The sequence below is a fragment of the Mastigoproctus giganteus genome, chromosome 7 (genome assembly GCF_048544385.1).
Source record: "Mastigoproctus giganteus isolate SK-2022 chromosome 7, ASM4854438v1, whole genome shotgun sequence".
In the NCBI taxonomy this organism is placed as follows: Eukaryota; Metazoa; Arthropoda; class Arachnida; order Uropygi; family Thelyphonidae; genus Mastigoproctus; species Mastigoproctus giganteus.
Genome location: NC_143581.1, coordinates 98,250,689 through 98,270,038, shown reverse-complemented (window position 1 = coordinate 98,270,038; position 19,350 = coordinate 98,250,689). Strand labels below are relative to the sequence as shown.

At 37.9% G+C, this 19,350-nt stretch overlaps 1 protein-coding gene across 1 annotated transcript in view; it reads right to left on the bottom strand.

Moving 5' to 3' along the window:
- Positions 1 to 19,350, bottom strand: part of Nprl3 (GATOR complex protein Nprl3) — a 425,627-nt gene that overhangs the window by 73,627 nt on the left and 332,650 nt on the right. Inside the window, exon 11 of the mRNA XM_090377042.1 lies at positions 8,616 to 8,745. Coding sequence (XP_090233168.1) covers positions 8,616 to 8,745 — 130 coding nt within the window. The remainder of the gene's footprint in view (positions 1 to 8,615; positions 8,746 to 19,350) is intronic.

Genomic DNA, 19,350 nt, shown 5'->3' with positions numbered 1-19,350 from the left:
TTACCAGAAAGCTGTCTAATTTTTTTCCAAATTAATTTGCTGTCAGTGTTTCTGTTAATTGTTGATGCAAAACGGGTCCAGGATTCTTTTTTGGCTTGCCTCTGTATGAAACGTGCTTTTGCCCTTAATTTCTTATAATTTATCAGATTGGCTGTGATTGGATATTGCCAAAACAAATTCCAGGCGTTGTTTTTTTTGTTTTTTGCATTCCTCATTCCACCAATAATTATAATGCTTTTGGCTCGGGGATTTGATAATGATATTGTATCTTTGGCCACATTTAGGAGATGCGATGTGATGTAATCAATCACATTATCAACTGGCTGGAGATGGATTTTTTTCTCATCGACAGAGATTGATGACTGAAATTTTGCCCAGTTTGCTAGGGCAAATTTCCATTTCCTGCAGGGTTTAGTTAAAGGAGCCTGTGCTATCAATACTTTGCATATGATTGGGAAGTGATCACTGCCCATAGGGCCGTTTATAACATACTATTCTATGGTCGGGACTAGTACTGGAGAACAAATGGAGAGATCTATTGCTGAAGTATGTCCAGCTGGGAGCTGTATGTGAGTGTGTGTGCCAGTATTCAGTATGGTGAGGTTTATTGCATCTAAAAGGCTTTCAATGAGTCGACCCTGTCTATCTAATTTAGTAGCATCCCATAAGGGGTAGTGCCAGTGGTGGGATTCAGCCGGTTCGCACCGGTTCGGCAAAACTGATACCTAATTTTTTGTTGAGTTCGGCGAACCGGTTGTTAAAAAGGTTGTTATTAATTCAGCAAGAAATTTTCGTTTAGTATCGATAAAATGAATGTTCTGACTGATGTTTATCAATGGTATAAGCACAGTGCTTTGTTTATAAAAGTTTATATGACCACACATGGACAGAACCAGTAAAAATATTCAAATATATAGGCACATATCCGCTCCTGCTTTATAATATATTAAAATAAAACATTTTTAAAATTTTTTTGCAGTAGCCCTTAAAAGGATGAAAAGCCAACAGAGTTTGACAGCTTTTTTCAATAAGAAACCAAAATCAGATTTTGTTGTATCAGAATTGGCCTTAGATGGTACAAAACAGTCACAAGCACAACCACTCCAACATAAAGAAAGCAGCAAGTCAATTATTAAAATAAAAAACGATAACAACTCCAAAATTGAAAATAATCTTCCTGAATGCTGGACAGTGCAACAATATAACAATTTTAATACAGTTTACAGCCTGGCAAAAAGATGTAAACTGTTTTCAGACATAGAAGATGACATAGAAGTGCAAATTAAAAATGGATTAGATATGGGAATAGGATTACATTCTCGTAAAACTGCTGTGAAAGTAGTTGATTTCATTGCGAAGGAAATTAAAAAAGAAATATTTAATAAAATTATTGAAAATAATCTGAAAATATGTTTGATTATTGACGAAGCTTCAACGATATCCTGCAAACCAGTTATTATACTTTCCTTAAAAGTTGAGGATTCAGTTACATCACCAACAATTTTCATTGAACTAGTTGAATTGGAAAAACAAGATGCAGAGACAAAATATGTTCTTCAGTTATGGAAAGTTTAAATAATGCTGGGATTACTAAGAATTACCAAGAAAAAAAATTTAATAGGATTTTGCTCTGATGGTGGCAGCGTTATGCTTGGGAGAAAACCTGGAGTGAGCACTAGGATTGCAAAAGAGTTTCCAAACATAATAATATGGCACTGTTTAAATCATCGCCTCCATCTTGTTTTAGATGATTCGATAAAGGAAAATAAAGCAAGTAAATCATTTTAAAATATTTATTGATAAGATATATACTATTTTTCATCAATCTAATAAAAAGCAAATTGAACTTTCCAAAATATCCGAACAACTTGGAATTGAAATTATAAAGATTGGAAGAGTTTTGGGACCAAGATGGGCTGCCTGTAGTTAAGGTCAACCCTAGCTGTGTGGCACACTTATCCAGCGCTACATCACTATTTTTATTCAAATAAAAAGTACTTAAGTATATAAGATCTATTAAAGCATTTCAAATGCTTGGAAAGGAAAAGGGTATATACGAAAAAAAAAAAAAAAGTCGATGAATTAGTTACTTCAGAAACCTTCAAAAATATAAAATTTGTAGAAAATCATCGATTTGTCGGGCTTCCTCGGGAAAGACTTTTAGAAAACATCGTAACGAATTTGAAAAAAAGACTAATGGATTGTGAACATTTAAAAGCAAGTTGTAGCCAATTTCAAGATAGGAATAAATTACAATGTCTCAATTTTTTGGAGCCAGGTTACTGGAATATTGAAGAAGTATTAGTTCCGTGGAAAGCAGCTGAAGAACAATTGCTCATATTTAATGACATTTTTAATTACCAAATCGATATTAATGATTATCGAGATTTCGTGGAAAACGTTTTAAAAAATTCCCAGAATTATGCAATTCCTGAAAGTGTTCAAAGAGCTAAAAATATTGTCAGAACAATTGCTGTAATTTCAGCAGAAGTGGAAAGGAGTTTTTCAAAGATGAACATAATGTTCAGAGAAGAGAAGTCGCCTAACTGTTTCTAATAAATCAAACACAATGACTATTAGTCTAATCGGCCTACCTCTAAAGGAATGGGATCCTACTCCTCCAGCGAAAAGATGGTTAAGGATAAATCATTCAGTCGATGATGCTCGCATAAAAGCGAAGAAAATTGCAAGTAAGGACGCCAATCAAGAAGCAATATGGAAATATCTTAAATAAGTTTTATTGTTTTTGTCAGGTATTATTTATTATTTTTTCATTAATATTTTAAAACTCTTTCTTATAACATAATCTAGTTTTGTGGACCTCTTTTATTGTTCTTATTTAAGTATTAACTGCATGAAATAATAAACTACCTTTCAGTATATAGTTTTTTTATACTTAGAACGGTCATTAGGGCAGCGAACTGGTTGTTAAATTATTTGAATCCCACCACTGGGTGGTGCCCATTAAAGTCCCCTAATATACAGAATGGTGGTGATATCTGTATGAAGAGGTCTTCAAGTTCTTTTAAACAGTAAATATGGTTTGGCTGCAAGTAGATTGACACAAGTGTTATTGAAATTTGGAGCGTTATACGAACAGCAACAGTTTCTATTTCAGTTTGAAGTGGGATATGCTTAGTTGGGATCTTTGAATTTATTAGGATTGCAACATCACCATGGGCAGCATTTACTGTATTACGATCTCTTCAATAAAGGCAATACTTCTTTATCGAAGGAGAAATTTGTGAAGTTAGGTTAAGTTTCCTGAAGATAAAGAGCAACTGGAGAATACCGGTTAATTAGATCATGGATATCATCTGTGTTGCAATGAAAGTCTCTGCAGTTCCATTGCAAAATACAAGGCATTATTTGTGTTTAATTGATGGAGCTGTATCTAACTGCTTTTTGAAGGTGACTGGTTTATGATGTTCTAATTTTGATTTATCTTTTTTGGAGAAAACTGGCTGACAAGTATCCATTTCTTCTTCTTCGGCATGGATTTCTAATATTGGATCTTCCTGTAAAGATGAGCTATCTGTATCCATGGTTGTGTCCTGAGTATTTTTAATTGCATTTAAATTTGTAATATCGGATGTAGTAGCACATATTGGAGGAGATGTCATCGCTGGTATTGTCAGGGGAGTATTATTTGCTTGGTCTGAGAGTTTGAGTTATTGTTTACGCATACTTGGTTGTTGCTCGGAGAGGACAGTTCTAGCCCAGTCAGAAATTGATTTGTTAGTGTGAACTGTGACATCTGTTTGAGTGGAAACTGTTTGGTATTTTTTTTATTACATTAGCATACGTAATATTTTTGTTTACAGTAGGTGCAACTAGTTTTCTTGCTTCTTGGTAGCTGACTTTAGTCTCAACCTTGTATTTTACAATTTTTTTCTCAGTTTTCCATTTTTCACAAGTTTTGGAATATGCAGGGTGGTCACCTTTGCAGTTCAGGCACATCATTTTTGTAGCTGAACAGTCACTCTGAATGTGATCTGGGGACCCACAATTGGGGCAGACAGGAACTCCTCTGAGAGAGTGGCCATACTTTTGAGAGTGGGAGTTTGAGAGTGGCCATACTTTTGGCATTTATATCATCTTAAAGGATTGGGAATGTATGGGCAGATGCGGCAAAGTAAATAACCTGCTTTTACAGAGGCGGGCAAGTTGGGTGTATTGAAGGTGAGAATAATATTTCTGGTTGGTATAAGTTGATTATCTTTTTTAGTCATTATACGTTTTGCTTGAATTACATTTTGTCCAGGAAGCTGTTGGGTAATATCTTCCACTGTGACATTTAGAAGGTCCCAACTGGATATCACACCTTTAGATGAATTTAGGGTTGCGTGGGGGAAATATTTTTACTGGAATGCCAGCAAAATTTTGATCTGTAAAAGTTTCTCCGAATATCTGTGGTTCGTAGTTTCCACTAATAGGTCTCCTGATTGCAGTCTCTTAACAGTCTTAGGAGATCCTGCAATACCTTCTAAATGTTTTTGTATTACAAAGGGAGACAGTTTGCTCGTAGGTTGACTAGTGAGGGAGTGGAAAATTAAAAATGATGGGCAGGGTTGCCCCATCTGAGTAGTCTTCTGTCTCTTTGAATCATTTCCTAAGTCGTGACTGGAGTCATGGTCAATATAGGTTTTTGTTCTTGAGCTCAAAGGCTCTAAAGGTGGATAATTATTTTTATTCATGATGGCTCCTTTTAGCTCTAGGGGTTTCTCTTTACCACCCAGGTTACCAGCCCTGCCACGGGGAGGCAGGAGCAGTGCCACTTTGTGGCCATGCGTAGCGGTTAGTACAGTTAGTAAGGTATCTAAATTAAAGAAAAAGGTGCTTTCCTTTTCTTGGGCTCTCTTCTTATTTCTTTTAAGAAATTAGAGCCACTTAGCAGAAATTTTTAATGAATGCGAGAGAAAACAAAGGAAAACTCAGTTGCTGGGGAGAAAAAACACTTATAAACGCACAATAATCGCTTGGCCACGCAAACATTTGGCACCTGGGGCCATACGGAGGTAAGACCATTGATCTGTTCAGAGGTTATCACTTGCTGCTTAAATTCAGAAAAAAATTAGCGTTATTAATAGGATGCACTTTTTCTCTCGAAGAATGAGCTTCTCTGGTTAAGTTAATAAATTTTTGCTGTTGGTGGGAACGGTAAGTGTCAAGACACAATTGGCTTGACAACAAAGAGTATGAATTAGGCTAGAGAATGCCACTGGGGAGATCATACCTTTTAGTTCCTGCATAAGTCTAGATTTGTTGAAACCAGCTCTCTGAATTACGATGAGAAGGTGACTGACCCACACTTTCAAAGTTTGGAGACTAAAGTTGAAGCAAGTGCACTCCATGCGAGCATGGTTAAAGGGAGCCTTAGGGAATGATGCGGTACAAACAGATAGACGATACGGCTATGGGCATCCCTGTCAGCTCCGTCTTTGCTAACATCGCAATGGAGGAATTAGAGGAACAGATATTTCTAAACCCGCCTGTACTGATTACAATGTGGAGCAAATACATTGATGATATCTCCCACATAGTTCAGAGGCAACACTGTTAGAGTACCTCAACTCCTTATCTCCATTCATCCAGTTCACCTCAGAGTTAGAAGTGAACGGGTCCCTTCCTTTCCTGGATGTTCTAGTGAAGCGAGTGGGCCCATGCCCGGATATCTCGGTGTACCGTAAGCCAATGTGGTGAGGACAATTTACTAACTACAGATCTGCCCATGCCCCTTGTCATCTAAAGAGCACTGCATCCGCTCTATTCTCTCAAGCTTGGAGCCATTTCAGCTCAGAGGAAGTCAGGCGCACCAAGATTTCCAGAGTAAAAGCTGACCTAGTCAATTGTGGATAGCCAAACCAAGTATTAGACAGGTGCTTGCTACAAGCAAAAGAATTTGCGACTCATCCAAGGCTGTCATCCCCTGTGACACTCACTGTCTATATTCCTTACTATCTGGGCATGTTGGACCATATTTTTAAGATCCTACGTGAGTACCTTTTGAAATGCATACAACTCCCTGGTAGGAGCTTACGTTCTCTGGTCTCGAACATAAACTCCCATCACCCCTCTCTTATGTAGTGGAATAGCATACTGTGTAACATTCACGATTGCTGCAGTTGCTATAAGTGGAGAGCTCAAGGCGTCTTCAGGATCGCCTTGCAGAACATGATAGATTGATTCGTCTAGGTGACACTGAACACACCGCAATCGCGTAACATTTCTGGTCAACTCATCATGACCTTAACTCCCAGACATGAATGTGAGGTGATTGACCAATCTTGACACTACTGTCACCGCATTTGGTTAGAATTGTTAAAAATATCAAGCTGTCCAAAAGCCTTAAATTGCTGCAAGGTTACAAGGCTACGTCCTATCTTAGAATCAACAGTTTCGAAACTTGACAAATGCTGGCAGCAATTCCATACACATCTGTGCACAGCTCATTTAGTATTTATTTTATTCTATCTCTAACGTCTATATTTTGTTAGTATTCTGTATGCGTTTATTTTCACTTGCTGAAGAAGGGGTTTGTTACCCTGAAAGCTACTTGTATTATCTACTTTCCACTGGATGTGCAGTGTTACTCTCTTAGACTTCATTTAGTTCTTAAGGGAGGAGTTATATGCTGGTATTTGAGCATGCCAGAGCAGTTTGATGATTGAACAACCTTTTATACTGTGATGTTATGTTCTCTGAGTAGTTCTTGGACAAGAATACTAAATAGACAGTTAGCACTCCAATGTGCATTATAGAGATTCCCTATAACTGGGTAGGCTACTGAATTCATTGTTGTTTGTTTGTTTGTTTGGTTGGGGATTTTTTTGGCGCATGGGCATCTATGGCCATAGTGCGCCATACAACTGAATTCATCCCAGAAGCCTCCCCAGTGACTCTGGCCACTGACCATGCAATCTTCAAAATTTTTTTTACCTTAATACAGTGGAGTTTATTATCAAAGAGTGATTAATTTCCCACAAAAGTGAACAAACGAATATCTTTCCAAGCTAGAAAGCAGCTGGAAACAAGAACTGAACACATCTTTGTCCTTACTCTCAGGGTGAGACTTTTACATTTACTCTCTGGATATTTGTCATGAACACAGTCCTAAACTTACAATATAGCATCTGAGGAAATTTATGTTTTGAGTAAAAGAAATCTGGAACTGACTGCATCCATGTGCAAGCTCTCAGAAATGGCAGAATGGATGTTTCTTAGACCTTTTCGTGTAGTGGCAGGTGTAATTTTCTTTATTTCATCCAGATGAAGTCTTAAATGGCTCTGGTAATGACAGCCTATTATATAACGTGTTTTCCTAAAATTCCTCCCTGATGCAAGTTGTGATTACTTGTATCACAGCAGGCAAAACATAGAAGTGGTACAATCCTTGCACTGATAACATTAGTACTGATCACACACAAAATACCACAGTTACACTACTGTACCATAACCAACTCACACCCCAGCTCCGTAACACCTTCAGAGGTACAAACATCACATTCATTTTTTCATCATATAATAAACTAAGTACTCTTTTTGGCAAATACAAAGAAACGTATAAATACAACATCCATGATATAAACAATATAATATACCTTATAAAATGCCAACCAGGATGTAATGCATGCTACATGGGTAGTACCACCACAAAATTTGGAACATCCAAAACAGCCAACACGAGAGCATACTATCATTACAATAGTTTCAAATCAGATCAACTAGGAACCGAACTTAGTCAACATGTACACTCCTTTAATCACAATCCATTAATAGATAATGCAATTACAGGCGTCTCCGTAGCCAGGTGGGAAGGAGCAGCAGTGCGTAGCACATGCTTCTTGATTAGACCGGGGTTCGAACCCGTCACCACCAAATACGGAGGATGCGGAAAGGTCAAGGAATGACCACCGCATATCCCCGGAGCAATATGGCCTTAGTTGCTAATGCTCCTAAAACCAAAAAATAACAAATAACAACAATGCAATTACACTAATTAAACTTAAATCGAATTATAAAATATTACAGTATGAGGTCCTTGCTATAGAATGGTTTTGCCAAAATAGATTGTACGAAATTTTAAACAACAGATTACGTACAAAACTATCACCAATATGGCAGTTCAAACGAATCAAATTTCCACATGTTTAATGTGATGGGTACTGCGATACTATAAATTATCATTCAAAACTTGTCATTCACCAACTGATGATGAAGACGACATCGAAAGCTTCGCTTCCAGCTCTTGGCTTTTCAACACGCAAATTTCTTTTATACAATTTTTATAAATGACAACCAGGTAAAAGGTGGTGCACTCCCTTTTCCTAAGGATACATTTTTAAATTTAATCAATTAATGTAATGGAACTTTCACCTTTATTCCATTTTTACCTTCCTTTCATGTAATTTTTAACTTTAATCAATACGGATCTCAGAGGTTAGTACTAAGATAACAAGCTTTGCTAAAAATTTAATGGATAATCAACAGTGCTTCAAGCTTTAAGCAGTAAAATTAGTCAATCAAGAAGTGGTATAGTTAAAGTTTGTTAAAAATTTAAACTTATTAATAAACATAGATTTAAAAAAAAATTATATCTCCAAAATAATTCTTACTTGTTGTTGTGGTAGATTCATGGGACTTCCCAAATGGCTAAGGGATGTAGGAAGAGAAAACTGGTGCAACATAGTAAGCAGTGACATACCTTTAAACCTTTCTGCAAATTTATCGGCCAGCGATGAGTTACTGTAAATGAATTCAGGTTAAAATGCTAAACAAGTATAATCAAAATAACAGATTTAATATAACTCATTACACTGAATTTCCTAGCTTTAATGTGAACAAATGTGAACAGGGTAACTAATGCATATATACACAGGGCATAACATAACATTTGGGACCCACTTTGTGAATGGATTTAGGACCTAAAAACAATAAAAAAAAAAAAAAAAGTTAATGTAAACATAGGTCTCGTTCGCTTTGTTTCTTGTACAGCAATTTTAGTGTTCCAATACATTTACATTAAATACTCAAAATGACCACCACACACCCAAATACAAGCAGGCAAATACCTCATTATAGACACCCTCACCCACTCAAAAGTTCCAGGTGTCTATCAGATTTGTTGGCAGCCTTGTTCCAGACACTGGCAATTTCAATGTTATCAATTGGTGTGGAATAAACAATGGCTTTCAGAACAAGTAAAAAGTGTGTGGATTCAGGTTCTGGGAGTGTGCAGGCTAGGCAAATGGGTCCTGCACAACCTATCAATTTATTAGAGAATTGTTCTTCCAAAATGCTTCTAGCAACATGGCTAAAACGAGGCAGATCACTATTGTGCATAAACCGCATGTAACGAATAATACCAAGTGTAACTTCTTCCAAGAACTCATTTAAATGTTCTTTTAAAAAACTACAGAAGGATGCTCCTATTAATTTCCCAGGCAGAACAACAGGCCCAATTGAACTGTCACCAATTATTCCTGCTTGCTCATACATTCATGTTGAATTGTTGCTAGTGTCTTGATTAAACAATGGCACAGGGATTTTCTTCAGCCAATCAATGAGCATTGTGAAAATTGGCCACACAATCCCTAGTAAATCCAGCTTCATCAGTAAACAATACAGTGGTTAAAAAATGCTGATCTTGAGCACATTTAAATGCTCTAAGATTTTCAGCAGTGGGGGATAACATCGGAAACAAACATGTTTTGTGACCCCCCCTCCAGAGGCCGTGCAGTCAGGAGTCCACTATAGTTTCCGGGGAAGAAAAGAAATCGACTGAGTGTGAGCACATCAAAGTGTGCCAGCTGTCTGTAGGTCATATCATTCAAGCTTCCACCTTCGCACCTGAATAGGATAACAAGGTTGAGCAATGGAAGTGATCAGTCCTGAGAAGATTTTCAGCTACTTTACATGTAAATAATGGGAAGAGATAAGGGGAACAAATGGAGAAACCAATGGTAGTAAAACCATGTATGGGTTGATGAAAGTATGTACTGGTCCCCATGTTTAAAATGGAGAAGTCCAGCATGTGCTCCACTAATTAACCATTAATAATTGAGATTAATACCAGGACTACCCCATAATATATTGCAATTATTATATTCACTCAAATATTAGTATGGTCCCCAAACATTTTGATCACCTCTTGTGAAGTTAGTCCTCCATGATTTTTACAAATTGGTAATCTGAACAATAATTATTAAGAGTGTACCCAACTGTGAGTTTTATCAACTAGAGTTACATAAGATGCTACTAATCAATGGCAATCTTTGTACAATAAAAACTTAATATAATGAGTGATGTGAAACTGATATATGTATGATCTTAACCTCTGCATTGTCGCATGGAGGACAACAGTTGTCATATATTTAAAACTGTTGCCCAAGATTGGTAGTTCCATCTGCAGGGCTCGAACTCCCAGTATCTTCCTAAACTTATATTCATATTTGAATTCCTAAAATTAATATTTTCTGTATGATTTGGAGACCTGCTGTGTATCAGTAGTCTAAGTAATTTGGGCATAAACTGATCTGGAGGACAATACACCCCCACATTATCACTCTCGTTTCAATTTCATACCTTGTGGCATTCTTGTTCATTGAATAATCATGCAGCCATTTTATTCTGATCTCATCATTTGATTCTGGAGTCCATTCTTTTTTAATCCTGAAGTTATTTATGTGTAATTACTACACTTCGGATTATATACAATTGCATATGTGCATATTGTGGCCATTGTAGTGGTTAATGCAAATAAATGCACATAAAACAAATATTACATGCAATACTGCATATTTCTTAACTTAATAATTTTTAAAAATGGCGATCTTGAACTACGTAACTAGTCACTGTATTGCAATTAAATTAGAGTGAGATAATATTTCACAGAGCATGAGAAACATTTTAATGCTATTTTGCTATTCATTCTGATGCTGTTGGCCAGAATGAATAATGAAAAGGTTTCAGATGAAACCTTTTCATTAAACATGTCAAAAATTAAATCTGTTACAAAACTTTGTATGGAGTCCATTCTGGAGTCCATTTCCATGATTTTCCATGATTGGCAATACAAAACTTTGTATTGCCAATCATGGAAAAGATTTTATTACGGATGGCATTATTATGTTTTGTGTTGTCTGCGAAAAGAACATTCCACGCAAGAAAAAAATTCAAGATCGACCAACATGTGAAAACAGCATCGCACATTATGGCCATGCAAAGCAAAGAAAAATTTCCAGAGCACTCACTGTTAATCAAGCAATGCAATGTACTTCAAACGAAGTGAAAAGTGATTTTTCAAGGGATTTGTGTCTTGCCCTGGGAAGTAGCAATATCCCTTTCAATAAGCTAAACATTTGAGTCTTCAAACAGTTTTTGAAAAAAATATTGTATAACTCAAAATATTCCAGACGAATCTACGGTGAGAAAGAATTACCTTAATGCTATTTATGAAGGCATTATTCACAAAATTCATCAAGATATTAAAGAAAACCACATTTGGATGTCCATCTGTGAAATTACGCACATTTGTAGCCACTACATTGGACATTTTATACTCGGAAAATTAGATTCAGAATCATTGCATCTGTATTTACTTGCTTGTAAGGCCCTCGAAAAGGTGAATTCCTCTACAATAGCAAGATTTTTGTAATGATTCTTTGCAGTTATTATGGCCAGAATCAACCTACAGGAAAAGAGTCTGCATTTTTGTTAGTGATGCTGCTTTGTAAATGGTAAAAGCCACTTCTGCATTACAACTTTTCTATCCAAATCTGATCAATGTTACTTGCTTAGCCCATAGTTTACACAGGTTGGCAGAGACAATTCGGGAGAATTTTGATACAATCAACAAACATATTTCTAGTATACAAAGGATTTTGTCAAAATTGTGTTCGAGATTAGCAACTTACAGAAATATGCTATCTACTCTTTCTCTCCCATCTAATTCTGTACTCAGGATAGGGAACATGGTTAAAAGTGGCATCGTTTTATATTAAAAATTTTGATCCTATAAAAGAATTCCTTGACCCCTCGGATGGTATGCATTCAGCAGCTATTGGTTGTGTTAAGGCAAAGCTTTCTGATTCTTCATCTAGAAAACATTTATTGTTCATCCGGATACATTTTCAGCTGGTTGCCTGGTTGTATTACAAAACTTTAAACATAGGGCCTTTCTTTGAGCAGCACAACTGGAGAGATGGAAATTGCTGAATTGCAAATTTGAACCATACCTGGAGGCATAAGAGAAGAATAAGAAAATACAATAATATTTTAGAAAAGAACTCAGGATTTCACTTTAAGGAATAATATATGAATTTATAAATTGGAGAGGAAATGAACTTCCATTTCAAGTACAGGCCTCAAAAGTTTAAATTTTTAAATACAGCCTAGTCACTTCTGTAGAAGTAGAAAGTTCATTCAGTGCATATAAAATGATCTTGGATGATAAAAACAACAAATTTACAATAGACCACACTGAGAAATATATCATTGTGTATTCTAACAAAAACTTAATTCCCAGTATGAGTTTGAAAGGGAAAATTAAAAAAAAAAAGATGTGAAAACTTTTCACAAAAGGGTTTTATTACTTTAATATGTTGAATAAAAAGAAACTGTGATTCAATTAATTGTAATAAATAAGTGTTAAATGCTGAAATGTGCACTTCTGTTTGTGCACATTTCAGCATTTTGGCGCATATTTTGCAATATTTGGTGCAATATATTTTAGTGCATATTTCATCTGTTTTTTGGTACATATAATCCGATTCTTTAAGTTAATTATATTACAATACAAAATGGCAACATGTTGCATTGTAAATGAATTAGTGTAGATGATTTTAGCATTAGCAAAAAAAAAAAAAAAAAAAAATAAAACTCTTCCACATCACTTGTTCATCCCTCCAATAATGTATCCAGTTTTTCCTTAAATTTATTTAAACTGCCCACCTCCACAACACCACATGGAAGTCTGCTCCAACAGTCTACAACCTGCTGGCTGAAGGAAACCCTCCTCATATCTATCTGCAACCATCCTTCCTCAATTATGAATTTATGCCCCCCTATGTGTGCAGTCTGAGTAAGAGTTAAGAATGCCATCAGCACTGAGCTTGTTAAATCATTCAATGCTTTAAAAATCTCAATCAGATCATCTTGCAGGTACTTATTTGCAGAATTAAAGCCTGTCTTGGTAAGACCACACTTTCAATCCCTTTACCAATCTCATTATCTCTCTCTGCACCTGTTCTAGCAGATCTATATCCTTCCTAAAATCTCTGCTAGCAAAGTTTCTCTATATCATAGACAAAATTCCATAAGCCTGTCTGCACTGCTCAGAGAACTTCATATCTGACTGCACAATTACCCCAGGTCTTTTTCATTTTCCACTGCCTGGAGTGTAGTACCACAGAGTTGGTACATTAACGTGATTACTGCTACCCATATGCAGTACCTAGCATTTATAAATGTTAAAGTTCAACTGCCATTTCTCAACCCATCAGCCTAATTTGTTTAGACCTTGTTGCAGCAGTTTACTTTGGTTACTGTAATTAACCATCCTGCAAACCTTTGTATTATCTGTTAACTCAGACATTAAGCATGATATACCTTCAACAATATCATTAATAAATACAGAAAACAACAATGGGCTCAGCATTAAAATCTGGAGAACCCACTATGTTATTAGTCCATGAAGGACATTGGCCATTAATAACCACTCTCTAACTTCTCCTACTCAACCATCTGTTTATCCAGAGCAGTAACTTGCCCTTAAGACCACACTGCTCCATTTTGAATAGTAATTTATGTGTAAAAGTAACAAAAGCTTTTCTGGAATCCAGCTATATGATATCAAAATTATTTTTTTGCATCCAATTCCATTGTTACTGCATAATAATATCCAATAATGATTGGTCAGATAAATTGCCTGTTATCAAATAGATGCTGTGATAGCAGAATAAGTGCAATCCTATTTAGATGATCCTGCATTACTTCTTCACAGACACCATTTTTTCTGGAATAGAAGTCAAGCTAAGAGGTCAGTAATTACTCATATCACCCTTTGATCCCCCTTTGAGAATTGGGGATACATTTCCACATCTCCACTCCATAGGGACTTATCTACTAAGGTTTTGCTAACCCCCTTTGCTGCCTCCTTAATATAATTGGATAGATCCAGCCCTTCCACCCAAATTTCCTTTTTTTATGTTGAGCTACAACAATTCCACTTCTAGTTTCCTCTGACACAAAATCATTAGCTCCCTGTTAGATTCTGATGAACTTTTGGAATTCCACTCAATAAAGAACTCTCCATACATGAATACAAAATATCTATTTAATTTGTCCGCAATCTGAGCAGGATCACTCAACAGTTAAACCACTGTCATCAAGTGAACCAATGTGATTCAACCGCATTCTTTTACTGTTAATATAAGTAAAGAAGTCTTTGCTACATTTCTTGGAATTCTTTGCCAGAGACTTCTTATAATCTGCCTTAGCTGGTCTAACCTCCTTTGTGACTTGAATACAGACTACTTTCTATCTACCATAAGCTTCAGTATTACTAGATAATTTATATGCATTCCATGCATTTTTCTTCTCAGTCAAGTCTAATAAATTCATCTGACATCCATTTAGGTTTAAGCCTGGAGTGGTATTTCTTATATCTTCAAACAGGCCTATGGGGCTGGGAAATTCCATACTGCAATAATTACACTCAAACACCAGCCAGGCGATTAAAAATTTTACTATAAAATAAAATAAAATACAAAAATAAAATATAATAAAATACTATGATACAATATCGGGAGACTAAACTATTACAATAAAATAAAATAAATTACGATAAAACAATTAAAAACAATACTAAAATCATTAAAATTTTGTTAAAATACCGAAGCTTTCGGAGACTGCTGTCTTCTTCTTCAACAGTGTACTATTACAGCAGTGACACATCCTTAAGTAGCAGGCCCATGGCACTCAAACACGTGATTCACCAGGCACATGGTCGGCATTCCTCACATGCGCATCGGAAACGGAAGTGGCTCGGGAGCGTATCAAACGGAACTGGTCATCCCGTCTGAGGACAACCGCCTCAAACAGGGGGTGTAAACGCATACCCCTGTCCCTGTTAATAGTATTATGACTGGATGAACCGATTCGCAAACTCCATGGGCATGGTCAGTAATGACCGCGTCCTCAGAGGAGATGTTGCTTCTCCCAGAAATGCTCTGCCACAGCAGACCTCGCATAGTTTGCAGTCTTAATAGTGGTCATGTGCTGCCCCACATAACACTCCTCACAATCCGGGCACTTGATCTCATAGACCACACTACTAGTAGAGTCTTGAGCTACGGGATCTTTGACTTGAGACACCACTGTGTGCGACCGCCATCCTGGAAGTTGCACACAGCGGGTCTGACACTCCCGCAATGTCCATACAATGTGTTCTGAAAGGCCCGGATAGTAAGGAATGTATGCGGTAGCCACAGGGGCAGGCAATTCCCTACGATTGGACTCTACCCTATTAATATATTTGTCTAAGACCCTCTGGGGGTACCCACATTTGCAGAGGTCTGCCGTGACTCTACAAATTTCCATTTCTTTATCGTCGGGGGTACTACAGTGGGTCCACACCCTATTCAACAACGCCCTGGCTACTATTCTTATATTGATAAGCCTGTGCCGAGCTGTAATGAACATGGCTATGGCACATTGGTTTCTATAGATTGTTGTCTTTATTCTAGGCCCATCTCTGCTAACCAGGACATCTAGAAACAGGAGGGACCCAGCTATTTCCACCTCCGAGGTCAATTGTATAAATGTGGAGAAGCTTTAAGTAAATTGAGCACTTCATCTTCCTTCCCCTTTTTTATAATGGTGAACGTATCGTCCACATATCTCCTCCACTCGCGCATAGGGAAATCCAACTGATGAAATACCCTGGTTTCTAGTTCCTCCATGGCCAAATTGGCACTGATGGGGGAACCCATGGCCGTGCCATGGACCTGCTTTAACATAACATTTTGAAAAATCATGGTAGTGATAGTGAGGCAGAACTTTACGCCTTTACAGATATCATCGATACTTAATAAACATCTAGCACTTAATGTATCATCCTGTTTCAAGGCCAATTTTACACAATGCACCCCATGTCTAATGGGGATACATGTGAACACAGATACCATGTCAAAAGTGATTATAAGTTCATCTTCACCTATAAACTGGCTTCTTATAAAATTTACAAATTCTTTGCTATCTTTAACTACCAAACTGGAGCGTCTCACTATAGGAGAAATAATTCTAGCTAAAAAACCAACCATGTGCCATGCCGACCATGTGCCTGGTGAATCACGTGTTTGAGTGCCCTGGGCCTGCTACTTAAGGATGTGTCACTGCTGTAATAATGTATAAGCAGGTCCATGGGTTCCCCCATCAGTGCCATTGTGGCCAATTTGGCCATGGAGGAACTAGAAACCAGGGTGTTTAATCAGTTGGATTTCTCCATGCGCGAGTGGAGGAGATATGTGGACGATATGTTCACCATTATAAAAAAGGGGAAGGAAGATGAAGTGCTCAATTTACTTAACAGCTTCTTCCCATTTATACAATTGACCTCGGAGGTGGAAACAGCTGGGTCCCTCCCGTTTCTTGATGTCCTGCTTAGCAGAGATGGGGCTAGAATAAAGACAACAATCTATAGAAAGCCAATGTGCCGTAGCCATGTTCATTACAGCTCGGCACAGGCTTATCAACATAAGAATAGTGTAGCCAGGGCGTTGTTGAATAGGGTGTGGACCCACTGTAGTACCCCCGACGATAAGGAAATGGAAATTTGTAGTCATGGCAGACCTCTGCAAGTGTGGGTACCCCCAGAGGGTCTTAGACAAATATATTAATAGGGTAGAGTCCAATCGTAGGGAGTCACCTGCCCCTGTGGCTACCGCATACATTCCTTACTATCTGGGCCTTTCAGAACGTGTTGTACGGGCATTGCGGGAGTGTCAGACCCGCTGTGTGCAACTTCTGGGACAGAGGTTGCACACAGTGGTGTCTCAAATCAAAGATCCCGTAGCCCAAGACTCTACTAGTAGTGTGGTCTATGAGATAAAGTGCCTGGATTGTGAGGAGTGTTATGTTTAGGAGACGGGGCAGCATTTAAAAGACCGTCTGGGGGAGCACTTGACCGCAAACTATGCAAGGTCTGCTGTGGCAGAGCATTTCTGGGAGAAGCAACATTCGATCCCCCCCCCCTGAGGACACGGTCATTACTGATCGTGCCCATGGATTTTGGGAACGCAAGTGGCTCGAGAGCTTGCGAATCAGTTCATCCAGTCATAATACTATTAACAGGGACAGGGGTATATGTTTACACCCCCTGTTTGAGGCGGTTGTCCTCAGACGGGATGACCAGTTCCATTTGATACGCTCCTGAGCCACTTCTGTTTCTGATGCGCATGTGGGGAATGCCGACCACGTGCCTGGTGAATCACGTGTTTGAGTGCCATGGGCCTGCTACTTAAGGATGTGTCACTACTGCAATAGTACACTGCTGAAGAAGGAGACAGCAGTCTCCGAAAGCTTCGGTATTTTAGCAAAATTTTAACGATTTTAGTATTGTTTTTAATTTATTTTATCGTAATTTATTTTATTTTATTGTAGTAGTTTAGTCTCCCGATATTCTATCATAGTATTTTATTATATTTTATTTTATTTTATAGTAAAATTTTTAATCGGTTGGCTGGTGTTTGAGTGTAATTATTGGAGTGTGCTATTTCTTAGATTGTATGAAAAAAAAGCCTTGTAGCTTATACGATTATTTCACTGAATGTTTCTCATTTAGCAATTGCTGCCAGCAACATGATCAGATAAGCCCAAAAACTGTCCGAGACCACGGTAGTCATCCTTAAGAGAGAAAAAAAAAAAAAAAACCTTCCCCATAATCTTGACAGTATTGTCTTCAATTAAGTCCTACATGAGCACACTGTGATCACTGCCACCCAGAGAGTCTTTTATCTACAGGTTCTTAATGCACGAACAGTCACTGTTGATAATCAGATCGAGAGTATTGTTTCCTCTTGTTGCTTCTCTAACATGGTGTAGGGTAGATTCCCTCGAAAAAATTAATAAGAGGGGCCCATCAAACTCTCAGCTATCCAACTCAATGCCAGATCTCACTCCTGTGCATCAGGCAACGCAGCGACAATCTCCAAGGTAGAATACACTGGTCCCACAGGAGCTAGTTACTGTTGGTGACTCTACTGTCAGGGAGATGGAGAACATACTATGTAAGAAGGATAGGTGGAACAGGACCAGAGTATGTCTGCCAGGGGCAAAAGTTGATGTTGTAGAGAAGATATCATCTTTTAAGGGCACAAAAGGTGATATTGTTGTACACGTTGGAGCTAATGACATTAAGTGTAAGAAATCTACAGATTTACTCAACAAGAACAGGTTGAAAAAAAGTTGAGTCAGGGATGAATATGATAGTGTCTGCAATTCTGCCCAGACATGATAGGAGGGAGTATATCATGAAAGCCTTGTCGATCAATTCGGCCCTGGAGAGATTGTGCAAGGAACAAGGGGTAGAATTTTTTTCAGCCTGGTCTGTGCATGTTGACAGGAGAGACTTATTCTACAGGGATGAGGTACATTTAAATAGAAAGAGTCCAAGAATATTTGCTGATAATATCGAGGCAGTATTAGGTGGGTCGGAAAATTACCAGCTTGGGGGGGGGGGAATTCACAGACTAAAAGATTAACAGTAGCCGCAGGCAGAAACGAAAGTGATTCTTGCACTGCTTCTATTGTAATGAGCAGCAGCCTAGAGAGCAGGTTGCTGGGGATATCAAGAGCTCCTGGGAGTCATCATGGAACAAGTAAATACATGGGCTGTGTTAGGGTAACTACAGAGTAAGGAGTTAGAGTAAGGACAGGTCCGTGTACCCAATGCTAGAAGTATGGTAAATAATTCAAATTCATCAAATAAATAAATTTGATGAATTTGAAGTGTTGATCAAGGCATCAGAGGCAGATATTGTTGGGATATCAGAGACATGGCTTCATACAGATATAAACAGTGCAGAATTGGTATTCGGGGAGTACAATGTGTACAGAGAGGATAGGCAGGGTAGGTAGGAGGGGTTATGCTGTTAGTTAAGAAACACAAAATCTCTCTCTCTGCTGCCTCCGTAGCCAGGTGGGCAGGAGCAGCAGTGCGTAGCACACGCTTCTTGATTAGCTCAGGGTTCGAGCCTGTGATCTACCAAATATGAAGGATGCGGAAAGGTCAGGGAATGACCACTGTATATCCCCGAAGCAATATGGCCTTAGTTGCTAATGCTCCTAAAA